The sequence below is a fragment of the Esox lucius genome, chromosome 6, assembly GCF_011004845.1.
Source record: "Esox lucius isolate fEsoLuc1 chromosome 6, fEsoLuc1.pri, whole genome shotgun sequence".
In the NCBI taxonomy this organism is placed as follows: domain Eukaryota; kingdom Metazoa; phylum Chordata; class Actinopteri; order Esociformes; family Esocidae; genus Esox; species Esox lucius.
In genome coordinates this window covers 3,209,886-3,235,105 of record NC_047574.1, presented here as the reverse complement: position 1 = coordinate 3,235,105, position 25,220 = coordinate 3,209,886, and the positions used below count along the sequence as shown (strand labels likewise).

The window sequence follows — 25,220 nt, the reverse complement described above, 5'->3', positions numbered from 1 at the left end:
GTACAGAGCCAAAAGAAAGACACAAGAAAACTGCTTAAAAATTAAAATAAATATAATCTGTACATTGTGTTATAGAATGATAACTTCAACACTCCTGACCTACAGAGATGCTGCGGGAAACTTTGAAGTCGGTTATTTTCTTTTCATGTAGTATTTAAAATTAGAAGTGCCAGGTTCACTGGCTCAAACATAAATTCCTCCTCACATTTGACAGAAGTCTTCATACCCTCTCAGAAGGCAGGTTTTATATAACTCATACACAAAAAACACACAGTCAAAAGTTAGAATTTAGAATTTCAAGTAAATGGGTGTGTCCTACTTTTGTCTGCTGCTGTACATTATGTTTTGCTTTAGTGTTTCTGTGTCACATTGGATTTGTTATTTAAATGAAGAGCATACACTATATGGGAGATACAAATGAAGAATGTCGGCATTGTTTCCATCTCTCTCTTTCTCTTTCCCTACTGCTCAATCTCTCTTTCTTTCTCTGGATGAGGAAGCAGAAAGACCTTTCCTGTCAGATAGTGGAGATATTGCTGCAGTTTGAACAATAACTCAACCTTCCAAGGTGCTGCTTCTCCGACTGAAAACCTCACACTGTAAATGCCCCACAGTATTTTAGACAAGTGAGATTAGTTCTGCACGGCCTGGTGCTTCGTTTGCCAGTTTCCAACGATCCCATTGGTCCTCAATGCAGTAGATATTTGCACACCCAGGTCAAACACTGTAAACTGTCCTTCAAAAATAAACATTTGTTTTAGACCACTCAGGGCAAAACTATTCCATTAGTCCTAAAGGGACATCTTAGACTGCCTACACGGCGCCTGGCGAAACAAAACATCCAATGACAGGCAGCCTGTGTGGACTATCCTCCAATGACAGGCAGCCAGTGTGGAGTATCCTCCAATGACAGGCAGCCTGTGTGGACTATCCTCCAATGACAGGCAGCCTGTGTGGACTATCCTCCAATGACAGGCAGCCTGTGTGGACTATCCTCCAATGACAGGCAGCCTGTGTGGACTATCCTCCAATGACAGGCAGCCAGTGTGGAGTATCCTCCAATGACAGGCAGCCAGTGTTGAGTATCCTCCAATGACAGGCAGCCAGTGTGGAGTATCCTCCAATGACAGGCAGCCAGTGTGGACTATCCTCCAATGACAGGCAGCCAGTGTGGAGTATCCTCCAATGACAGGCAGCCTGTGTGGACTATCCTCCAATGACAGGCAGCCAGTGTGGAGTATCTTCCAATGACAGGCAGCCAGTGTGGAGTAAAATCCATCTGTCTGTCTGTCCATCTCTCTCTCTCCCTCTCTCACTTTCAAACACACACACACACACACACACACATTCTCTGTCTTTCTTAATCTCACTCTCTGTCCATCCTCATGCCTCTCTGTCTGTCTCTGTTTTTGGCACCATGACAAACAGCGACATCTCACACCAAACAGCAGACATCTGCCCAGGAGACCAACTCAACCTCTCTGGCTGCAAGACAATCTATTCTGCAGATCCACAGAGGAGTGTCCTGTCCTAATGATCCGGTCATTTGACTGGTTTAAAAGGTGCAGGGTGGATGTTAACTATTGGGTATGTTTGCAGCCTTTACAGAGCACTGCTTGGCACCTGTCTTCGGAGTACAATGAAGTACACTCTGGAAGTCCAGATACCAGAGAGATGGATGGAGACTATTGATTCACTCATTGATATTCATTCATTACAGCAGCAGAGGGCGTCCAAATGTCCATGCCGTCTAAGAGCACAGTCAAGGTGATGAAAGAAAAGGGAGCTATTTGTCAGTTTGCACACAAGGTCCCACCAAGATTTGGCGTCCATGTCTGACCTAACCCCTACGGATTAAAAGGGTGCCTGTAGCTTCCATGATGAGCAGTTAGATTTATCATCCTCACTCAGGGACAGAACAACTGATTATTTACCTCCTCGACTCAGGGATTTAATCCCACAATGTTTTGGTTAGAGGTCTTCTTCCAGATGTTGTGATGCATAACTGCACTGGAACCTGGTGAATTGAGAGAGGAGAGAGTTTTTGCCGTAGGTCAGTATGTCAGATTCAAACTCACGCTGCAACAGTACAGGACACTATGTACTCTGGGTCCACTGGATCCACCGAGGTTGCTCTGGTCAGATGCGCTGACCAGTAACCCACCCCCCAAAAAAAGGATTGTTTTGGGTCGTTCTTTCCTCCTGAGATAACTCTGGCCTTGAAGGCATCTAGTAGTGGACATGCAGTGGAATTAGTGGTTACGGTGGATTCCAGGGGGATGAGTGGTTACGGTGGATTCCAGTGGGATGAGTGGTTACCGTGGATTCCAGTGGGGTGAGTGGTTACGGTGTATTCCAGTAGGATGTGTGGTTACAGTGAATTCCAGTGGGATGAGCGGTTACAGTGGATTCCAATGGGATGAGTAGTTATGGTGGATTCCAGTGGGATGAGTGGTTACGGTGGATTCCAGGGGGATGAGTTGTTACAGTGGATTCCAGGGGGATGAGTTGTTACGGTGGATTCCAGGGGGATGAGTTGTTACGGTGGATTCCAGTGGGATGAGTGGTTACAGTGGATTTCTGTATTCCTCCTTACAGATGAATCTCTGTCACAGTGAATTTTATACCAGAAAGGTAGTTTGCCCAAGTCACTTCTCTTTCATAGTCTTGATGTTCCCTCCGTCCAACCTTCCATCTTCGCTCCGTCACCTTGTGATTCACACTAGCGATTGTTTTTCAATGGATCTTTGATACGGTGCCTTTGAACTGCTGAAGGACGTCTTGAAAGGAGGAAATGTTTAATTAGCCGCCCGACAGTGGAAAGAAGAGGATAACTTTGTCCGTATCCCAAATGACCCTGTTCTGCATGCTGCCTGCCTTGAGCCCTGGTCAACAGTAGTGCCCTATGGACCAAGGGGCCATTTGGGAAACCTCCTGGGGTTAATGGCTACACAGGGTCTGACTGAGTCTTCTCCATGCAGACAGTTTTTTTTCTTTGCTCAGTTAAAATTGACCTGTAGCTGTAATGGGAAAACCGAGCATCTTTGAAAAGTCTTCTCAAGAAACGCTGCCGAAATATCGAAAACCACTGTTAAAACATGACAACTGGAGTTGTGGTGCTGAAAAAGGATCCACTATAAATCATAACTAATTAGTTAAGCGGGTGAATGTGCACATGCAAATCTGCCTGGATTTGGGTTGGGAATTTAAGATGACTGCAAGTCACTTCGTAATTTACTGTGTACCAACTTTTTAGCTGGGTGGTTGTTCTCTAATGAAGGCCATTGGGCTAATACTCATTTATTCATCTATACTGTATGTCACAGTGATTCAGCGGTGTGCTATAATAGGTCTGTCTCGTGCACCTGCCGTTTTATGAAAAAGCAGACCCCATTTCACTTCGACAAGTGCTGGTTAGAAGAAGAAAGCTAACTAGCTCAGGCATTCATTACAAGTGTCCTTGCCACCACCACCCCCCCCATTTTTTTTTCCATCTTACACATTATGTGTAAGACTGTGTTGGATGACGGTAATGTTTGTACAGTGGGGGAAGAGGGGTCTCACGGCCTTTGGATTATGTTGTGTTTGTACAGTCGAGGAAGAGGGGTCTCACGGCCTTTGGATGATGGTCATGTTTGTACAGTGGAGGAAGAGGGGTCTCACGGCCTTTGGATGATGGTCATGTTTGTACAGTCGAGGAAGAGGGGTCTCACGGCCTTTGGATGATGGTCATGTTTGTACAGTGGAGGAAGAGGGGTCTCACGGCCTTTGGATGACGGTAATGTTTGTACAGTGGAGGAAAAGGGGTCTCACGGCCTTTGGATGACGGTAATGTTTGTACAGTGGAGGAAGAGGGGTCTCACAGCCTTTGGATTATGTTGTGTTTGTACAGTGGAGGAAGAGGGGTCTCACGGCCTTTGGATGATGGTCATGTTTGTACAGTGGAGGAAGAGGGGTCTCACGGCCTTTGGATGATGGTCATGTTTGTACAGTGGAGGAAGAGGGGTCTCACGGCCTTTGGATGACGGTAATGTTTGTGCAGTGGAGGAAGAGGGGTCTCATGGCCCATATAATATAGCCAGGCTAATATTCTAGTCTATTTATATTCTCATAGTTTTGAATTATTTTTATAATGTATGCTGTTTATTCTTTAGGAAATTAAATGAATATTGCATTGAGTTATTTAAACTATTGCCATGCTAAAAGGAGTTGAAATGACGAGAATAGCACAATATCAGCAGAAATGTTATATTTATAGCTATGAGTTGTATGATTTAAGGATGAACTTTGGTACAATACCAATGAAATTGCATGATTCTTGATACTTATTTTGATACCATTGCCTTTAAAGCTTGGTTTGCTGACCAAGCAATTATAACTTAAAAACAGTTATCTGAGAATTTGCATTTTGAGAGAGACAACTAATCTGTTTCGAGCTAAATGTTCTCTAACTACATTAAATACTTTTTTTCAAGTGGCTGACTGCTAATGCTAATGCTACACTCAGTGTCTCTAACATGTGTAAACTTTTTATATAGGTCAGGATGTTTGTCCCTCAGTTGTTTGGATAAATGGGATGTGTTTTGACCTTTCTGATAGAGGATGGTCTGGTTATTCTGAGAGAGGGTAGTCTGGTTATTATGATAGAGGATGGTCTGGTTATTGTGTAAGAAGATGGTCTGGTTGTTACAATAAAGGATGGTCTGGTTATTACGATAGAGAATGGTCTGGTAATTGTGGGAGAGGATGGTCTGGTTATTACGATAGAGAATGGTCTGGTTATTGTGGGAGAAGGTTGTCTGGTTATTACGAAAGAGGATGGTCTGGTAATTGTGGGAGAGGATGGTCTGGTTATTACGATAGAGAATGGTCTGGTTATTACGATAGAGAATGGTCTGGTTATTATGATAATGGATGGTCTGGTTATTATGATAATGGATGGTCTGGTTATTACGATAGTGGATGGTTTAGTTATTACGATAGAAGATGGTCTGGTTATTGTTATAGAGGATGTAATTTTAGTTATACAAAATCCTCCTACATTAAAGTTAGTTAATTCCATTATAACCTTAAAATTGTATTGACCTTAGAGAAAATCCGCATTGTTCTGGTTTGACTTATGCAGGCCTATCTGAGCTAGTATAGTACCAGCACACATTTTGTCTTCAGATGAGCTGGATCATGCTCACATGATGCTCTTTTATATTACATATTTTAGAGGATTCATCAATTTAAGATATTTTCCACAGAGGCAATTTGTTGCTTTCAGACGAGCATTTAAAGATGTTTTCACTCTTAACTCCCATCCTTTCATCCCACTGCCCACCTAACAAGTTTTTATGCCTTGAATATGAAAATTAGCATTGTTTTGGTTTGACTTATGTAGACCTATCAGAGCTAGTAAAGTAACAGCACACATTTTGTCTGCAGATGTCTGCACTGAGCTGGAAACATGATGCTCTTTTATATTACATATTTTAGAGGATTCATCACTTTAAGATATTTTCCACAGAGGCAATTTGTTGCTTTCAGACAAGCATTTAAAGATGTTTTCACTCTTAACTCCCATCCTTTCATCCCGCTGCCCACCTAACAAGTTTTTATGCCTTGAATATGCAAATCGCACCTAATGCCAAACTTCTTATGGTAATGTCCTCTGCATTTCTTTACCATCTCCCACTCTTCTCGTTGTCAGTGTTTAAAAGGCCAAGAGGCTTCTAGAATGATTTCATCAGCTTCCGTCGACGTTTAGGTGAACCATATAGAATCTCTCTCTCACTCCCTCCATCTCCCTCTCTCTCTCTCTCCAGTGCCAGTTCCTCTTTTTATCTTGCTTCTCCATCTCCCTCTTTCTCCCTCCCTCGTCTCTCCCCCTCAGCTCTTTCTCTCCCCCCTTCACTGTCCCCATTCCTCCTTCTCTTTCTGCCTCTCCCTCCATCTCTCACACCCACTGCTCTCACATCACTCTCCTTATAAAGGCCAAACGCTGGCTTCCAGAATTGGAATCCTCTGCTCTCATCAATGTTTAGTAGAACCCTTGAACATCCCTATCTGCAATTTATTTTATTCCATCTATTCGTGCCTCTCATTTCATTTCCTCCTTAAATCCTTGTCCCCCTTCTTATTTTAAGGCACAATTTCATTTGAGGGCTGGAGGAATCTGAATGCCTTCTTCAATTTATAATGTCATATCTCTCCTGATGAATACAATAAAACATTTTATAAGTGCATAATCATCATGTCAGGGTGTACCATGTTAATCAGTGGAAAGTTCAGTGCTTTAAAGGGATTGATGTGGAAGGTTTATAATCAAGTAGATTGTTGAGGAGAGATACGGTTGCTCTTCCATTATTCCGTCATTCTCATGGGTTGGTGTGGGAATGTGTGTGTGTGTGTGTTTGTTTGTGTGTGTGCGTGCGTGCTGACACACTGTGTGAGTGTGTTTGTGTCACTGACACACTGCCTTAGGCCGAGCAAAACAAACTAAAGAATCAATACTATGAATTGTTTAAAGGAGAAAAGAGAATCCCCAGAATGAGGAAGCTACTCTTTTAGCCTGTGGGTGTGAAGAGAGACGAAGGCTGCATTAGCAAGGTGCTTCAGATTATACGTAGCTTTCATCTGCATTCAGTATGGATGCAAGTATAATTCATACAGGTACATTTTTCTGTACCGGCCGTATGCAGGTCATGCGTACGTAGGGTGATGTGATGTAAATGGGTCATATTTAAGCGTTATTTCTTCAGGGCTTGGTGGTTGAATAACAGGTGCTGATGGTGGCCTTACACCGGTCTCTCAGGCTGATCCGTCACACGTAAATATGAGGTGACATTGGGTCCTGGCTAAGTGGAGCCCCGTAGCCTCTCGTTTGTAGCCATATCATTGGATGGGTTTCTGGATGCGTCCCTGCAGCACAGAGATATATTGGACGGCGGACCTCTATAGGAGATCAGGGTCTGCTGAGGTAGAACTAAGATGGATAAGACCTGTCTGGATGAGGTAGACCTAAGATGGATAGGACCTGTCTGGATGAGGTAGAACTAAGATGGATAAGACCTGTCTGGATGAGGTAGAACTAAGATGGATAAGACCTGTCTGGATGAGGTAGAACTAAGATGGATAAGACCTGTCTGGATGAGGTAGAACTAAGATGGATAGGACCTGTCTGGATGAGGTAGACCTAAGATGGATAAGGCCTGTCTGGATGTGCTAGAACTAGGAAGGAAAAGGCCTGTCTGGATGAGGTAGAACTAAGATGGATAAGACCTGTCTGGATGAGGTAGAACTAAGATGGATAAGACCTGTCTGGATGAGGTAGAACTAAGATGGATAAGGCCTGTCTGGATGTGCTAGAACTAGGAAGGAAAAGGCCTGTCTGGACGAGGTAGAACTCAGATGGAAAAGGCTTGTCTGGATGAGGTAGTACAAAGAAGGAAAGGCCCGTCTAGCTGAGGGAGAACTAAGAAGCAAATGCCCGTCTGGATGAGGTAGAACTAAGAAGTCTGGCTGAGAGAGAACTGAGGTCTGTCGGTTGATCACAGCTTAGATACTCTTCTGTAAGTGGTAATTGTTATATATTGTTTTAAATATGTTGCTTACTGTACAAAATAGCAGTAGATAAGAGACAGTGATTTTATTCCTTAACTACTGTATAAAATAGCAGTAGGTATCAGACAGTGGTTTTATTCCTTAAAAAAGGACAAGATTAAAGTAAACTAGCTACAGATTGGCTTCAGAGAGTAGGCTGCAGAGCTAGACCTGATATTACCTTTTTTACACTTTGTGCTGATTTTAATTATCTGCTTCCCTTCACTTTGTGTTTTTCACTGTGGTTAGTTTACCAAACTGCTGTACAGCTTGACTTAGGTCGGCTTGGCTCGGCTTGGGTCAGGTTGACTCAGATTGGCTCAGGTCAGTCATGTGAAATGGCTAATATGGTTAGTCAGAGGTGGTGCGTTGCTGGGGAGTCATCCTGACGACTGTAGTCAAGGTGTCTAGGGTGTTCCGTGGTCAGCTGGTCAGAATTAATGAGATGATGGTATTAGTATACGGTTGGTTTGCTGATGTTATGCTGGTCGTGATGGGATTAGTATATGATTGGTTAGCTGATGTCTAATGTCTGAATGTCGAAGAACGGCATCCTTCTTCTGTCCCACACGGTCTGTAGGAGATTGACCTTTCTACAGGATCTACTGTATTTATGTTAGATTAGTTGGCAAGGGACATTTCTTTTCAGTATCTATGGACATATATTAGATATAAAAGCTTACATCTCTCCATCTCTCACCTGTCCAACTCCATTGGTTCCCTCTCTTCCTCTATCTGCTCCTCCCTCTTTACTTTTATATCTTCCTCCCTTTGCTGGATATCCCTCCAACGTTCCTTCCTTCTCAAAAACAATCACTGAAATATGATTAAGATAGATCTCTCTCCTGTGCACTCACTCTCTGTTTCATAATTTAGATGATATCACACACTGCTGAGGGCTATGAGGCTGTGAGGTTTTGAGGTTGTAGCTGTGTGACTGGGGCTGTGAGACTGGGGCTATGATGTAGTGAGGCTGTGAGGTTGTAGCTGTGTGACTGGGGCTGTGAGACTGGGGCTATGATGTAGTGAGGCTGTGAGGTTGTAGCTGTGTGACTGGGGCTGTGAGACTGGGGCTATGATGTAGTGAGGCTGTGAGGTTGTAGCTGTGTGGCTGGGGCTGTGAGGTTTTGAGGATGTGAGGTTAGGGCTGTGAGGTATTGAGGCTCTGAGGCTGTGAGACTGGGGCTGTGAGATTTTGAGGCTATGAGGCTGTGAGACTGGGCTGTGAGATTTGAGGCTGTGAGTCTGTGATGCTGTGATTTTGAGGCTGTGAGGTTGGGGTTGTTAGGTTTGGGCTGTGAGGTTGTGAGGCTGGAGCTGAGAGACTGAGTCTTTTCTTACAAATGTTGTCGGAAGACCAAAGTGAAGGTAATAATTTGAAGTTGGGTACGCAAGTAATGCTTCTTGATAATCATAAATGGATTTAACATGAGCATTGTTCTTCAATAAACAAATGAGTCGCACGAACACATGTTCCTTTTTGGGCACATTAGTTCATTTGACATTTGGCAACGAAAAAAAATAAAAATACAATGAAACAAATAATTGAACTCGGATTCAAAATGTATCTCAGAATTGATGTGTGATGTCTAATGAAAGCTTTGACTACAGCTATCTTACATCTAACGCTTTTCTTCTTCAGAGAAAGACAGTGGGGGGGGGAGATGACAGACAGACAGAGAGAACTACAGACAGACAGAGAGAACTACAGACAGACAGAGAGATCATGAAGTGTAAAGTGCTGATTTACTGCCTCTGTGAACTCCCCAGTGATCGTTAGCTGACAAAAACATCCCAAGCCTGAAGTCATGGAATAATTATTCCAAACGTGCCTCCCAAATTACACCCTATTTCCTAAATGGGGCACTAGTTGTCACCAGAGCCCTAATAAAAGTAGTGCACTAATTAAGAAATAGGGTTGCACCAAAGCAGGAAGGCAGATGTGAATTAAACAAGCTGAGATGAGGTAGAGTTTATTTTTTTACACAGAGATGGAAGACAATGGAGTGAGGGTGTCGGAGAGTGCAGAAAAAGTAAGACAGAGAGGAAGAGCGAGAACAGTTAGGGATGTTTGTGATGGAAAAGTATTCAAATGTATGACTGCACAATTAATTGAAATTACCTCATATAGTTCTCACAATATTGGCAAATGCAATATTCAAATCACGAGGGTATGCTACATGTTTCAAGATCTGAGTAATGTCAGTAATGTGCAATGTCCAACTGACAGATTACTCCAGGTTATTTTTTCCTCTGCACATACCAAGCCCTGCCCAATGTCCCCGCAAAAAAGGATGTTTTTTTCAAATCTGTCCCCCACAGCCAGATCCACTCCACGTTTCCATTGCAACCCCCCAATCAGGAAATTAGCCTTCTGTTCTACCTCATCATTAATTGCACCCACAATCATTCATTAAACAGGATAACCAAGAAAGTAATTATTTTCTATGGTTATTGAAAGTATTAACAGATCAAACTCTCACATTGATTTTCTTAGAACAGTTATGAAACATTGTTGAAGGACGCGATGGCTTTAGGTCGAGGCAGTCGATGATTCTGAGCTCAGTATGCGTATTGTACTCAAGGAGACTTAGAACAGATTCTGACATGTTGACAAAGAACACAAAACACACATACGCTGTTTATTAATGAAGCATCACAATCATGTTTTAAACAGGAACACCAAACTAAAGAGAGCGGAGTCACTTGACACTAACTAATCCAGTGTGATTTCCTGGACAAGGTCTGAATTCATCAAGACGGACTGAATTTAAGGCCATATATTTCCAATCCTTAACAAATCATTACACCCTATTCCCTTTTGACTCCTCTGTGTTCTGGTCCAATGTAGTGTGGCTTAAAGGATGCTATTTGGGACATAGCGGAGTGCACTCCATACTGTTGCAGAGTTGCACATTTTACCGGAAAAGAAAGAAGAGGTGCTCTACTTTAAAACAGTGTGATATATTATGGTGCGTGTGTTTTGTACGTCCGTGCGTGTGTGATAGATTAGGGGGTTAGCGCATACACCAACAAAATAATTTCCCTGGTGACCAATTCAAGAACGCACACTTTCTAAGTAAAGAATGTAATCAGCCAGCCAATGCAGCCGGCAACACACACACACACTGAACACACACACACACACCCTGAAAAAACGCACACACGTCTGAAAAGAAAATAATAACCTCGACCAGAGATCATAAGTCATAACTAGTTATTTTCGTTTCTGACCTGTGTTCATTATGGTGGCGGCCTACGGTGCCCTGACTGGGTCAAAGTTAACAAAGGAGAAATCTAAACTACATGAAGCGTAGACCTGTAGCCGGTTTCGCTGCATTTCACATTACGGCCAATGCCCTGTGATGTGTCTCACAAACAAATGTAACAGGCTACAGCTGCATAGCCAGAAGTGACCTACAACTGAGCTATAAGCGGCATTTTGCTCTTCTACAAGTGGCATTGAGGAACATAACAGAGAGCCACACTTAAGCAGTGGATGTAATAGAAAACCCATTTTGTGTAGATTTGTTTCAGCTTGTGAACTATTAATGTCCCAATTGGTTTACCTGACAATTATATACCGAGCGATGCTGTTGATCACTGCCTAGCCTGTCAGACAGGTCTGCACATTTCCAAGCCCTATTTTTAAGATGTTGTTGATGCCTTAATTCAATAAAGTGACTCTATAATTATTATTCTTATCATGTTCCCTTTGTCCGGATGTCAACTTCTTCCCTGATATTACCATACATTACAAAGCAGCGATTCATTTTTAAACACAAATCAACAATACAGAATCAAAACTCCATCTACAGGTTAAAGGAACTCCAGGGAAGGTGACATACAGTGAAAACATACTGCAAATGAAAGAGCTTTAATGGTTTCGGCGCTTGGCCCAGTACCCTTTCTGTGGGTTCACATGTGGAATTCATCCTGACCTTTATCTCTGAGGAATGACGAGCATCTCTGAGATTTCCCGCTCGTCTAAGAGCCCCGTCTCCAAAGATACAATAATTGCTGCCATGGAGCTACATTACTACAGCTCCATTGTCCTATAAAATACCAGCAGAGACTTGCCCTAATGTAAAGTGTTCGCAATGTTTCTGGGCTTGGTTCAGTGAGTTCTCGGTGGGTTCATGGACTGGTATCATAAACACTGAAATGTAGAAACAAATTAATTCACTCACTCACTTACTCTGAGGCACATTAGTGATGCATTCGTAGATTTTGCATATGATCCCTTTACCTTTTACGTTTCATGCACCATTCTCTACTAACCGAACTGGCAACGATCCACAAACAGACTGATTTAAAGATGGAGAGACTGGAACACTGGTCTTTGGTATTGGTTAACACAGTGGGTGGGTTATTTACAGTGATTATGTTGTGTTTTTATTTCTTTCCATGACTGTCCCCATATGAGATTCCTTCATCGTACCCGGAATAACAATTTTTTGGTTACAAGCAGAGCTCCTTTGGGATTTCGAGGTTGTAAGTGAAACCAAATAATATTTTTTTAAAGGATTCTCTGATGGGCACAGCAACCTTTTTGGAAGACTTTGGAACGTTTTTTTAATTATTTTCTGAGTATGGTCTCCTAATTTTTCTTTTTTGCGTGTCAAGGTTTATGTGGTTTTGGGAAATATCAGTATGTCCTCTACATGTTTGCAGGGTATTGATCCCCAGCCAAGTTGTTAATGCTCTGAGCTGGACTCGAGAGTCGTTCATTTTCTGCTACATTATTAGTATTTATCCCAAATGCCACCCTAGCCCCTGATCAAAGGACTGCACTATGTAGGGAATAGGGTGTGCTTTGGGACGTAACAGTTTGACTGATTTATGAGTAATATAAAAGTCAGTGTCAGACGTGACTCGAGCCTCCAGGCGTCTACTATTTCTGACATCTTTTGTTATGATATTTTTATTTCCCCCTTTCTTCAGGCAGCAATCAGGGCTTGGAGTAAGTGACATCTTATATGTCATAGGCTACACTTCCCTGGAGGCCGCCTGATTCCCTTTCCAGTGCGCTTCTTCTGACCACAGTCTGACGCATCCCGGTAGATTGTCGTGTACCTGTGTGGTGAGCATTTGCAACACATTCCCTGAGATGTCAGCGTGTCGGATCAGGGACTGCTTTACAGCGTCTCGTGAAAGTGATTTCCTAATGCACTCCCGGCCCACTCTTCAGCCTGAGAGAGATCAATAGTCTTTAATGGATCTGACAGACAACTAATAAAATTAGCTTTAATTTATCGCACTGACAGTATGTAAAATCACTACGGTCCTCCTCAGAATGTGTGCGCGCCGTGCGCGCGCGCGTGTGTGTGTGTTTTCGAGTACGTTTCCCTTCACGCTGATTTGTCAAGAATTCGGATGATGATGGCAGAGCTGAAGTTCAACTTGAGGAGATTGACACTTCAGCCCTTTTAGCCGGCGGATGATAATAATGATTGCGGCCGAGTGCCAAATCGCACCCTATTACCTTGTACACGGCGCACTCGTTTTATCAGAAGACCACAGGGCCCTGGTCAAATGTAGCGCGCTAGGAAGTGAACAGGGCACGGCTTGGGTTTAGGTCAGTGGTATCAGTCAACCCACTTCAATTGACTGTGAAGTATTGAGACCGAGGGGCTTGGTCGACTGCGGCTCGTCTTGACTGCAGATTAAGATGTCGTTGTATTTCTATCCTCTCAGTATAATATCATACACAGTAGAAATATCAATGGATTCCTGATGGAGGGAAAAATCTTTAAAGGGGAAGTTTACGGAGTTTTACACCTGGCTAGGTTTTTTCCACAGCTTTTCCACAGCTTACATGCATTTATTCATTATTACAACATAACATTTTGTACACTTAAAATGTTCCCCAGGCACTGGGGGTTTTGTAAATGCACTTTGTGACAACTGCTGGTGTAAAAAGGGCTTTGTAAATACATTAGATTAATTGATTATTAGTTTTATTGCTAACATTTTATTATTATTATTTCATGTTCTTTGAGACAAATTGGAACACATCAGTCTCTGAAACCCAAACTGTTTCTTCTCTCAATCATTTAAAAAGACCTGTGAAGTTTATCTAACTACGTAGGCAGTGTGCAGAGATATTGTGCAGTGGCAAAATAGTACTTTTCAGGTGAATTGAAAATACAAAAAAAAGAATCTGTGTAATATCAATCAATCAATCAATCAAATGTATTTATGAAGCCCTTTTTACCAAAGCAGTTGTCACAAAGTGCTTTACAGAGACACCCGGCCTTAAACCCCAAGGAGCAAACAACAGTAGTGTTGGATTTCAGTAATATGGTGTGTGAGTCAAGTGTGGTTAGAGGCTGTCTGTTGAAGTCCGAGTTCTTCGTGACGCGGTGGTATTTGTGTATCTTATGGATTGATTCAGTGGGATCATGTTCAGTTGTGATTTTTTTTTTAAAGTGTTGTTTCCGTATGTTTGCTGGCTCCGCGCCAAGTGGCTGGTACGGTTGTCAGATTTACCTGCCGATAGCTAAATGTATCCAAGTTTGACGGGTGGCAGGTGTTCTTTTTAATCCCTGCTCCCAATCTGCTCAGATGTCCCTGGTCTAAATGTACTCCGTACCAGTTTTCCTGCCATAGTAAGACAGCAAAAACAGATCTGGAGAAAGACGAGGGGGGCAGAGTGGGGGAGAGGACTAACAATGGCTCTGCTTTTATTCTGCGGCGTGTAATCATCTGTCCGTTTGCGTCGTAAGGAGACTCTCGTCTGGTAAAGGTCAACTTTTCTCTGTAAAAGATTTAAATCCCATCAGCCCACTGTAGAGATATCTTCGTTGACAGGCAGAACTCCTGCCTGATTAATAACGATACCAAAACCGAGTACATTCTGTAGGTCAGAGGTCAATACCATGGAAACAATCTGTGAGAAATTCTCTCTCCTGGTTGTCCCGCGGTGTTAGTAGCCCACATCCTACGGAAACCGCGAAGCCCCCACCTATGTGCATTCTATACAAGATTTGGATTAAAGTATTAAGTGTGATATTTGCATGGTTTTCGAGCCCAAAAAGACTTTCACTACAGATTTCTCAGTGCCAGCTATGCTAGCAGCTTATGAAAATCAGATGCTGGGTTGTAGCATTTAGCTGTCCCATCTTCTAAACCTGATATTGACATTTTCCGAAAACATTACTCAATGAAAACGATCAAAGGTATAATTAATCTGACTTTAACCAGACACCAGCTATGACAGGTTTGACAAATGTGAAGTTTGTTCAGTCAAATGTTTTTGACAGTACGCAAATTATTGCATCTGTCTTCTTAATATGGTAAATAGTGAATATGTAGCCTAAATGCTACTCTTGTTAGCTAAACAGCCCATTGCCCTTTTCATATGGATTTTATTGTGCATTATTTCCCTGTTTATATTAAGTCTACTGTCCTTTTAAGCACATAACCAAATTGATTTCCTTCTGATGGGATTTAAAGTTGATCTAATCTCATCCAAATGTGATCATGAGTAATGCATTGTTGCCTGAAAAGGAAGCCATTTCGATCAGAGCCACGAGGAATGTTTACATAAGGAGACACTGAGTGGATTGAGAGCCCTGCAAAAGACACAGCAGACATGTAGTAGCTGGTCATGTAGCCCTAGTCTGTTTAGGATGTTTTGCTAAATGCTACGTTTATGGTCACTCCAAACAAAGGTGCAATTTGGCTAAATACCGTGGGACCAATACAGCACATACCAACCAGGAACCAGGCTAGACAGCTCATAAACACTGATATTGACAGAGCTCACAGAATGTGGTTATTTAACTAGAGCAATGAGTTGATGATTCTGTGAAAGGTCATTGTCACACTAAATATCAACAGATCGGGGACCAGACCAATGTTTTGTGTTCAACATCCAAAATCAAGAAGCATGAATCCAATCTCTGCTTTATTTACATCCATAATGAGAGCCCCTGACATTTATTTCTCAGTGAAATTAAAGTTGTCACTTGAAATGTCATCCCTGCTCTAAGTTAAATGTGTTTGTTGTATCTTGGCAGACTCTGTTCTTAAAGTAGGTGTTTTTTGCACCTCAACTCACACATTAGACATCTCTAAATATTATCACAATAAGGCAAATCAGCTCAAACGCAAGTGAGACGTGTTGCTAAATGCATCTTCACACAGTTCACAGGGTCAACTTTTATTTTGTTTACTCACAGCAACACTGGCAGATTATATTTTTAATAGGTGTTTCTTACATCTTTAACTGTTATATTCACGGGGTTAACTTGACAAAACAACAAATCATGTTAGTTAACCCAATTTAGATTCTGCACAGAGTGATTTATTTAGGCCATCTATGATTCTTCATACAGTGATATCAGCACTTAGAGTTAGCAGTTGTTCTTTGATGAATTCATCCTGCTCTCATATAGCCCTGTTTATTTAAGTTGCATTTAAATGGCCCTAATTTATTCGTCATTGTACTGTGCTACTGTACATGTGTAGTGTCTACCCCTGCTGATGAATGTTACCTGTAAACCAACTATTCAGCTGCTTTTTAAAGACAAATGAGAGCTTTGAAAAAATAATTTATCTTTAGAGTTTATTAAATTGAATAATATACTTTGTAAGATGAATGTAGAACAGGGACGCCGTGCCGCAGGCCTGTGGTTCATAATATACCTGGCCACCGACGCAAAGGAATGGAGAGAGAGAGAACGAAAACGATAGAAAGAGAAACGGAGAGAAAGGAAGAGAGCAAGAGATGGTGGGGAAGACAGCGAAGGAGGGAGAGATAAAGAAGTAAAGAATAATGATTCTATTTTCATCTGTAAAGCCATGTCTGGGCAATACATCTGCAGGAGTAAGGTGCTGCAAAGCACAAACTATTACCAGATACTGGCTTTGTATAATCTTTTAGAAACGTACAGTCGTAAATATCACTTTGTTTTGTTTAATTTATTTATATATACTTTTGTTCTTTTTCATTTTCTGGGGTGTTGTGAGTAGATGTTATTAGAGGAGATGTTACAATAGTATCCTGACTGACTTGTACCTTGCAGATAAAATCTAAAATAGATCTACAGGCTGTAGTTTCCTGTGAACTTGCACTCTAAATTTCATTCGGGTTATTAAGATGGGCTCAGATGATTGGAAAGCATAATATGATTCCATATTTAATGAATTGTACTTGCTTAACTTGCCTGAACCCCCTAAAAAATATTATACTCTCCATTCATTAATATATGCCAGATATCATCGTGATGGAATTCAGATAATTTTTATGAGGGATGGGACAGAGAGAGACAGGGAGAGAGAGAGACAGGGAGAGAGAGACAGGGAGAGAGAGAGACAGGGAGAGAGAGACAGGGAGGGAGAGAGACAGGGAGGGAGAGACAGGGACAGAGAGAGACAGGGAGGGAGACAGGGAGGGAGAGAGACAGGGAGAGAGAGAGACAGGGAGAGAGAGAGACAGGGAGGGAGAGAGACAGGGAGAGAGACAGGGAGGGAGAGAGACAGGGAGGGAGAGAGACAGGGAGGGAGACAGGGAGGGAGACAGGGAGAGAGACAGGGGGGGAGAGAGACAGGGAGGGAGACAGGGAGGGAGAGAGACAGGGAGAGAGACAGGGAGGGAGAGAGACAGGGAGGGAGAGAGACAGGGAGGGAGACAGGGAGGGAGAGACAGGGAGAGAGACAGGGAGGGAGACATGGAGGGAGACAGGGGGGGAGAGAGACAGGGAGAGAGACAGGGAGAGAGAGAGACAGGGAGGGAGAGACAGGGAGGGAGAGACAGGGAGAGAGAGAGACAGGGAGAGAGAGACAGGGAGAGAGACAGGGAGGGAGAGAGACAGGGAGGGAGAGAGACAGGGAGAGAGACAGGGAGGGAGACAGGGAGAGAGACAGGGGGGGAGAGAGACAGGGAGGGAGACAGGGAGAGAGAGAGACAGGGAGGGAGACAGGGAGAGAGACAGGGGGGGAGAGAGACAGGGAGGGAGACAGGGAGAGAGAGAGACAGGGAGAGAGACAGGGAGAGAGACAGGGAGGGAGAGAGACAGGGAGAGAGACAGGGAGAGAGACATGGAGGGAGACAGGGAGAGAGACAGGGGGGAGAGAGACAGGGAGAGAGACAGGGAGAGAGACAGGGAGGGAGACAGGGAGAGAGACAGGGAGAGAGAGAGACAGGGAGGGAGACAGGGAGGGAGACAGGGAGAGAGACAGTGGGGGAGAGAGACAGGGAGAGAGACAGGGAGAGAGACAGGGAGGGAGAGAGACAGGGAGAGAGACAGGGAGGGAGACAGGGAGAGAGAGAAGGAGGGAGGGGACAGAGAGAGACACAGGGAGAGACAGAGACAGTTTGAGTGTTACTTTGGTAGTTACGGTGATGATCCATGTTTGATGTACAGGATGTAGAGTGTATCTATTCATAACACCTTGAGTTCCAGGACCATCAATGAGTGATATCTGTTAGAGACCTACACACAGGTGTGTGTGTGTATAACCGTGTGTGTGTGCGTGTGTGTATAACCGTGTGTGTATGTATAACCGTGTGTGTATGTGTGTGTGTGTGTGAGGGAGAGAGAGAGGGAGAGTGCTCTTGGTTTGTGGGCAGAACCATCTGATTCATTATTTCATCATGATATTCATGAGTATGGTTATTTATTATGCAGAGAGATGTACATATGGATCCACCAAAGGAAGAATATACTCTTTCCCTTAGGACAGTCTCTCTTTGCTATTACTCTGTGTGTGTGTGTGTGTGTGTGTGTGTGTGTGTGTGTGTGTGTGTGTGTGTGTGTGTGTGTGTGTGTGTGTGTGTGATTGAGTGTCTGTTGTCAAGCTGAAATATGGCTCCAGTGTAATCAAACAAAACATGAATTAGTGCAATTTTGCAGCAGTCCTCTTTGATTATAGAACATGTCAGTGTTTCAGAGTGAACATGTGACGTGGTTTACAAGTCGTTTTTAGGTGAGATTTTGTGTAATCAGAATTTATTCCGTGTTCTCACGTAGCCCGGGACATTTTGTCTTTCTAAAAGCGAGGACCAGAGAATTGGTCTTAACTTCTTGAAAGGTTGATTTTTCAAATGTAAGTTAAGTTTAAGGTCAGGTAAAGATTTTAGAGTTAAGGGTAATAGAAATGTATGTCCAACAAAAATATTGCATATTTGTGTCGTCCCAAGATAAATTGAAGACAAAATCAGACATTGTCTTACAATGTCCATGAATGAATCTGAAAATGCCCTGACCTCTGCCTTTCTCTGTCATTTCGCAGGCCTTCCCATGTATATCCACAGGGATTTACGGTAAGTTTCTTGTTATTTTGTGTCTGTGTTTTACGGTAAGTTTCTTGTTATTTTGTGTCTGTGTTTTACTGAATGAACGACGTGTCTCATAGGCTTGTGTCTACTGTATGTCTTTACCACATATCATATATTATACAAGGATTTAATATAGTTAACCTTCGTTTAAACGCAGAGTCTTCAGAGACCTAGATCTTTTTCACAAATGTGCCACAAAAGTACACACGTAAATATGAAATGTAATCGATCAGCGCTAATCCAACGATCAAACTGATACATAAAAGAAGTGCACCTCAAGCTAGCTCAAAATAAGTGAACACATTCATCCATCAACCACAAGGTTATTCAACAAAAACTTGAATTGCCTCAGAGGCACCAGAGTTTAATCAATGCACTGCAAGCATCGCAGATCATTCCAGACACAGCCCAAACAAAGTTAATGCAGATTTTTCCTGGTGTCTTGTGTATCTGTAATTTAACACTGAGGTCAGGTATTGGTGGAATTTTGTGCATGAGGGCTTTATTAACCAAATGGAACGGAATAATCTGGGAGCCTTATGAGAGGGCCAGCCTACAGTCTGATCTGATGCTGTGATGTGATTTTTAGCTTAGAACTGTGGAATGAATGATCTGACATAAACGGTTATTCGGAGAGGAATGACATTTCTATACATTTCTGTATATTCTTTACATTCTTAGTGTGTTTTAAAATTTCAAAGTGTCATCGATCTTTGTGAGTAGAGATTAGAAAACAGGGAGATGATCAAAGTGGTGGTCGTGTTAGCCAACAACATTGTTAAAAAAAAGTGATTTGGAAAATAGCGTTCTTGGTTTGGCCTGGATTTTTTTTATTTTCAACAAAAATAATTCAGCAAGACACCGAAGACAAATTTAAGCTCCCAAAGAGCTTGTTCAGCTGTGCAGGAAACGGCATACAGCTGAAGATTAACATTTCGAACAAAAACCTCGAACGCGGTGTTTTGCGGACGTGGTTTGAAGTGAACGCTGGCCCCCAGTGGCAAGATTTTAATTGGACGTTTCGAGAACCCTCCAGCTCATACCCACTGCAGAAAGTGTAAGAACATGTTCTGCTCTATACTCAAGCTCAGCAGGCTTTAAATCAACACATTTTGATGAAGTTTTAATCAGCGATTTCCCAGACATCCTCACGCACTGTTGCACCCACTAGCCTAATCCTGTAATCACTGGAGCTCTCCCCAAGAAAGGTATTTGATTGGTTTGACGATTGGCGTTGCATCATGAATTTACAGCTTCTTGTTTAAAAATTATGTATTTATTTTTGGTTGGCGGTCCCCTGAAGGTGGGGTACCCAGAGGGTCACACCTCATTGTCCAGCATGGCACTTTAAGTTCCCAGGACTTCTTTCAAACCACCGCCCCCTATTGGTGTGGATGACTCTGTCAGAAGGTTCATTACGCATAATTGCTATTGACTTTGTCTCTGCGGTTTTCTGCCAGTCTGTCTTTGTCACACCACAACACTCCGCTGACTTCAAAGGGATGAACAGCACCCAGACTGGGACTGAGACAGGAATTAAACAGCCCATTCAATAAATAAATAAACAGCTTAGTGGTTAGCCCTCCCTCTCCATAACTAACAACATCATCTCCACCAGAGAGATTAAGAGGGAAGATAGCCAGTCTACAGAGGTTAAATAGAGGAGGGGATTTGTAAAAGAGAGAAATGAATTGGGCAAAGGGGTGTGGGGGTGTGGGGGTGTGGGGGTGTGGGGGTGGCCGGGGTCAAGCAGTACAGTTGAATGATGTAACATAATCCCTCAAATGCATTTGACTTATCCTCCTTGAGCAAGCTGGTCACATGATGTGTTTACTGAAGGAACTAGGCCTATGGCCTTTGTTTACAACATTTCTAAGGTCAACTAAGATATGTGTGTTTTCTAATGAAAGTCATGAAGTTCTTTCTTTCTTCTCCCTCTTGCTTTGGATTTATCTCACATGTACACCAAGACACACATTGCAACAATGCTTCTCTGTCTGACCCATTTACTTCCTTGTAACTGCAGCAAAACAAATCCTCTTCCCCAGCATAGTGACAGATGAATCAGGGGCAGAGGAATCCAGGGCCTCAGTGCCAGCAGCCCCAAAGGTGAATTGGGGGGGTGCTGAGAGACAGAGAGAGATGGAGAGATATAGAGAGAATGAGAAAGACAGAGAGAGAGAGAGAGACAGAAGGAAAAAAAGAAATAGAGAGAGAAAAAGAGAGGTAGAGAGAGAGAAAGTGAGCGAGGGATGAATGGAGGGAGAGGGACGGAGAGAAGGAGAGAGAATGGGAGTGAGAGAGCCAGCGCGACGGAGAGGGAATAACAGATTTGTTAGGGAAGCTAATGCTAATTGACATGCCCCCCGCTCTTCTCTCACACCCCTGTATTCCTGGAGGCTCCATCACCACTGACAGATGATTGGGAGACACGGGGCTTGGTGAGGGGAACAGGGGCTACCTTTACCTCTGGTTTAGACAGCCGCGCGGAAGGCAAGAAAAATGAGAGCCGGCTCTACGGTGACAGTCCCATCCCTCAGTCCGGCCCATTAGCCCCGGCGGAGATTCTGCCTTGGTCGGGCGGCGCAGTGGTTAGCCTGTCGGCAAGAAACGGAGGGAGGTACCGCCTATGAACAAACTGACGCCCACCGCGGGGTCGCGAGGTCGCCTGGCGTGGTGGATGTTATTAAGTATCGGCCTTGTTCCACCGTCATTCATGGGGGGTCCGGCACCTCGCCACCTGGCCACCCGACCAGGATTCCCAGGGATTATTCCTTCTGAGGTCCAAACGCCTCTCGTGTCTTACAGGATCAGTGTCAATAGGACAGATAGTCACACCGGAGTCAAACAGAAAGTAAGGTTCACTGCCTCTTCCGGTCTGACTGATGGAAGTGGCTTTGTCTGACTGTCTCCTCCTATTGCTGCTTGATGCCGGTTCTCTTTTATTCATTTCTCTCCCTCTTCTCTCCTTGTCTTTCTTTCTCTGCCTCTTCGTTTCTCTGTACAGTGTATCTCTCCTTACGCAAGTCGCTGTCTCTCACTCTACTTATTACTCCGAACACCTACATAATCAGTAAATTGCTCACCGTCAGTTGAAGGAACGTACAGTATGTTCCATACGGTTCTCTATCAGAGACCTTGCTGACCTAGCTCATTTACATAGACCTAGCTCATTTACATAAACCTAGATCATTTACATAGACCTAGCTCATCTACATAGACCTAGCTCGTTTACATAAACCTTGCTCATTTACACATACCTAGCTCACTTACATAGACCAAGCTCATTTACATAGACCTAGCTCATTTACATAGACCCATCTCATTTACATAGACCTAGCTCATTTACATAGACTTAACAACATTTGCATAGGCCTAACTAATTTGCATAGACCTAGCCTATTTGAGACTTACCTTATTTACAGAGACCTGCTTTGAGTGTCACGTGATATTTAGTGACCAATGAGTCAGGACACTGTTTTCTCGTCTAATCTAAAAGATGGAACCTTCTGCATGGCAAAGTCCTTTTTACTGCCCTGGGTCATTGGTTTTACTGCCCTGGATCATTGAGTTTACTGCCCTGGATCATTGGGTTTACTGCCCTGGGTCATTGGGTTTTACTGCCCTGGGTCATTGGGTTTACTGCCCTGGGTCATTGGGTTTACTGCCTTGGGTCATTGGGTTTTACTGCCCTGGGTCATTGGGTTTACTGCCCTGGGTCATTGGGTTTACTGCCCTGGGTCATTGGGTTTTACTGCCCTGGGTCATTGGGTTTACTGCCCTGGGTCATTGGGTTTACTGCCCTGGGTCATTGGGTTTTACTGCCCTGGGTCATTGGGTTTACTGCCCTGGGTCATTGGGTTTACTGCCCTGGGTCATTGGGTTTTACTGCCCTGGGTCATTGGGTTTACTGCCCTGGGTCATTGGGTTTACTGCCCTGGGTCATTGGGTTTTACTGCCCTGGGTCATTGGGTTTTGATAATTAGAGGGAAGTGGGCCCCCTGCCTTCCCTCCAACACCAATTCCAGCGGCAGCCGGTCTCCCATCCAGGGGCCGACCAGAACTGACCCGGTTTAGCTTCAGAGGCCAGCAATGGGATGTGCCATCACCCGGATCATTTGGACTTGCTACCCTCCCCTGACAGTTCTAGAATGCAAACCCTTTCTGACCGTCGTGATTGGTCCCAGAAACCGATGGGTTGGGCTAAATGTATCATGACATCATCAACTTTGATACCCGGATTGGTTAGATATGATAGAGACAACCCAACTGCTGATGCACAGTTTTGTACAAATCCCCTCATTATGAAGTCAGAATTGGAAGTCAGATTCTGATCGGCTATCTGTAGTGATCACTAAAGCAGCGTAATTAAATTCAGCGGGAGTCGCCAGGCAACGGTGGAGCCAATAGCATAGTCTCTATTGTGCAAACACAAAGAGCCACACAAATCATCATCGCGTAACATCCCACAAGGAAAATGTATTACCAGTCAAAACTTCACAAGGCCACTCCAGTCAAACATTGGCAAACAGAGTACTGAGAAAATGCTGAACAGTCTTTAAACCCAAGGACACGCCCCAAATTACACCCTATTCCATGTGTAGTGGAATACCTTTGACCAGTGCCCTCTGGGGAATAGGAACGAATTTGATGCCCGGTAGTGCCTGATTATTTGTCCCTAAGACTCCATTGGTTCGTCTTAGTCCGTGAGCTGAGGATTATGGGGGTTGTCTGTTGACATAAGTCTTTCACAATGACCGGTAGATGTCTGAGGTAATCCACAGAGACTCTCCGAGTTCCAAACAGCGCCCTAGTCTCTTCTTAGTGGGTCGTTGATTTTTTGCCACGGTATAGTAGGGGCCTTCATTGGGAATAGGGATCCATTTGGGCCCTCGTGCCCGGCCTCTGCCGTCGTATGCACACGATGATCCTCCCTGGTTCGGAGCCTGTGTCCACCCAGACATGGTGAGCCCACTGTGATGTCTGGCTCAGCGGGATCACTGGGCCGACGGACGCTGAGCTGTTCACACGCGCACTCACACACACACACAACACAGATACAGAAACACAAACACACACACATACACAACACAAATACAGAAACACACATGCACGCACACACACACACACACACAACACAAATACAGAAACACAAACACACACTCGCACTCCACCCACTGATTACTTCCATGGCTGGACAGGATTAGGCTGTGGAGTCACTCAGGGCTCCTTCTACTCATCTCTCCCCACTGAGTGGCAAGTTGTGGTTCAGGAGACCCAGCTGCCTTCTCCTCCCCTCTGCCCAGGCCTCCTGCCTGTCTCCACCTCGCCTTTAAATCCTGGGGATTTCAGTTGGAGAGCTTAGTTTAAGGATGGGGAGCTAGGCTGGGGAAGTGTTGAAGGTACGCAGCGAGGCTGTTCTGTATCAGTGGGGAACAGAGACCTAGGGCCCATCCTAAATGGAGACCTATTCCCTTTAAAGTGCTCTACATTTTCACCAGAGTCCTGAAGGATTCCCTTTAAGCCCTGGTAAAAAAAGTAGTTCACTACCTAGCACTGAGGTGCCATTTGGAAACCGCAGTCTTCTAGCCCATTTAACAGAATTGCACGGTGCGCTTTGTACTCAACATTAGCCTTATTCTACCCCCGCGCCACGGATGATAAACCAAATGTAAAAATACTTCACTCCCTCTTCACTCTTCACCCAGAGGACAATAGCTTTAGCTACTTTGAAAAGTAAAACTTTTCTTTGTTGCATATCAGTCAGTCACAGAGTGCAGGGAATCAAGAAGGACAGGGACGCTCCCCTCGTTTTAGCATGTAGGACAGAAGTCGTCACCTTGTTGCAATGCTTCCAAGGTCATCTTTTTCTTGTTCCTTTCCGCAGATCTTCGTCTTCTCCATCTTTCTCTTCCCTCTTTCATTTTTATTCTTTTATTTTTCACAAAATCTCTTTCGGTTCAATTCTGTAGGTGAATTACGCTGCATGCATTGGGAAATATTACATAGAGCACCAGCGGATTAATAAAAAAACAGTACAGTAACTATTAATAAGAAGAGTAACAATATTCAGTTTGATTCAATAAACTTTATCGATGTGACAATTGAAATAACTCACAATGTCAAAGCATAGATATCACACCTGTGTTTGTTCCAACACCAGTAACTAAATGGGAATAATTTAGTAACGGCTAATAGTTATTCAGAAATGTTATTAATGCAGCAATTAGAACAACTGTGATGAGAATAACAATGAATACAACTCATAGTTGTATAGCTAGAAGTCTCATGAATAAAAGATCTGTGGTATGAAATCAAAAAGTCAAATAGATGTACTGGTGCAATT

At 43.5% G+C, this 25,220-nt stretch overlaps 1 protein-coding gene across 3 annotated transcripts in view; it reads left to right on the top strand.

The window, feature by feature from the left end:
- Nucleotides 1–25,220, top strand: part of macrod2 (mono-ADP ribosylhydrolase 2) — a 659,853-nt gene that overhangs the window by 485,616 nt on the left and 149,017 nt on the right. For all 3 annotated transcript variants that reach the window (XM_029120510.2, XM_029120511.2, XM_029120509.2), the window contains exon 7: nt 18,829–18,859. In XM_029120510.2, coding sequence (XP_028976343.1) covers nt 18,829–18,859 — 31 coding nt within the window. The remainder of the gene's footprint in view (nt 1–18,828; nt 18,860–25,220) is intronic.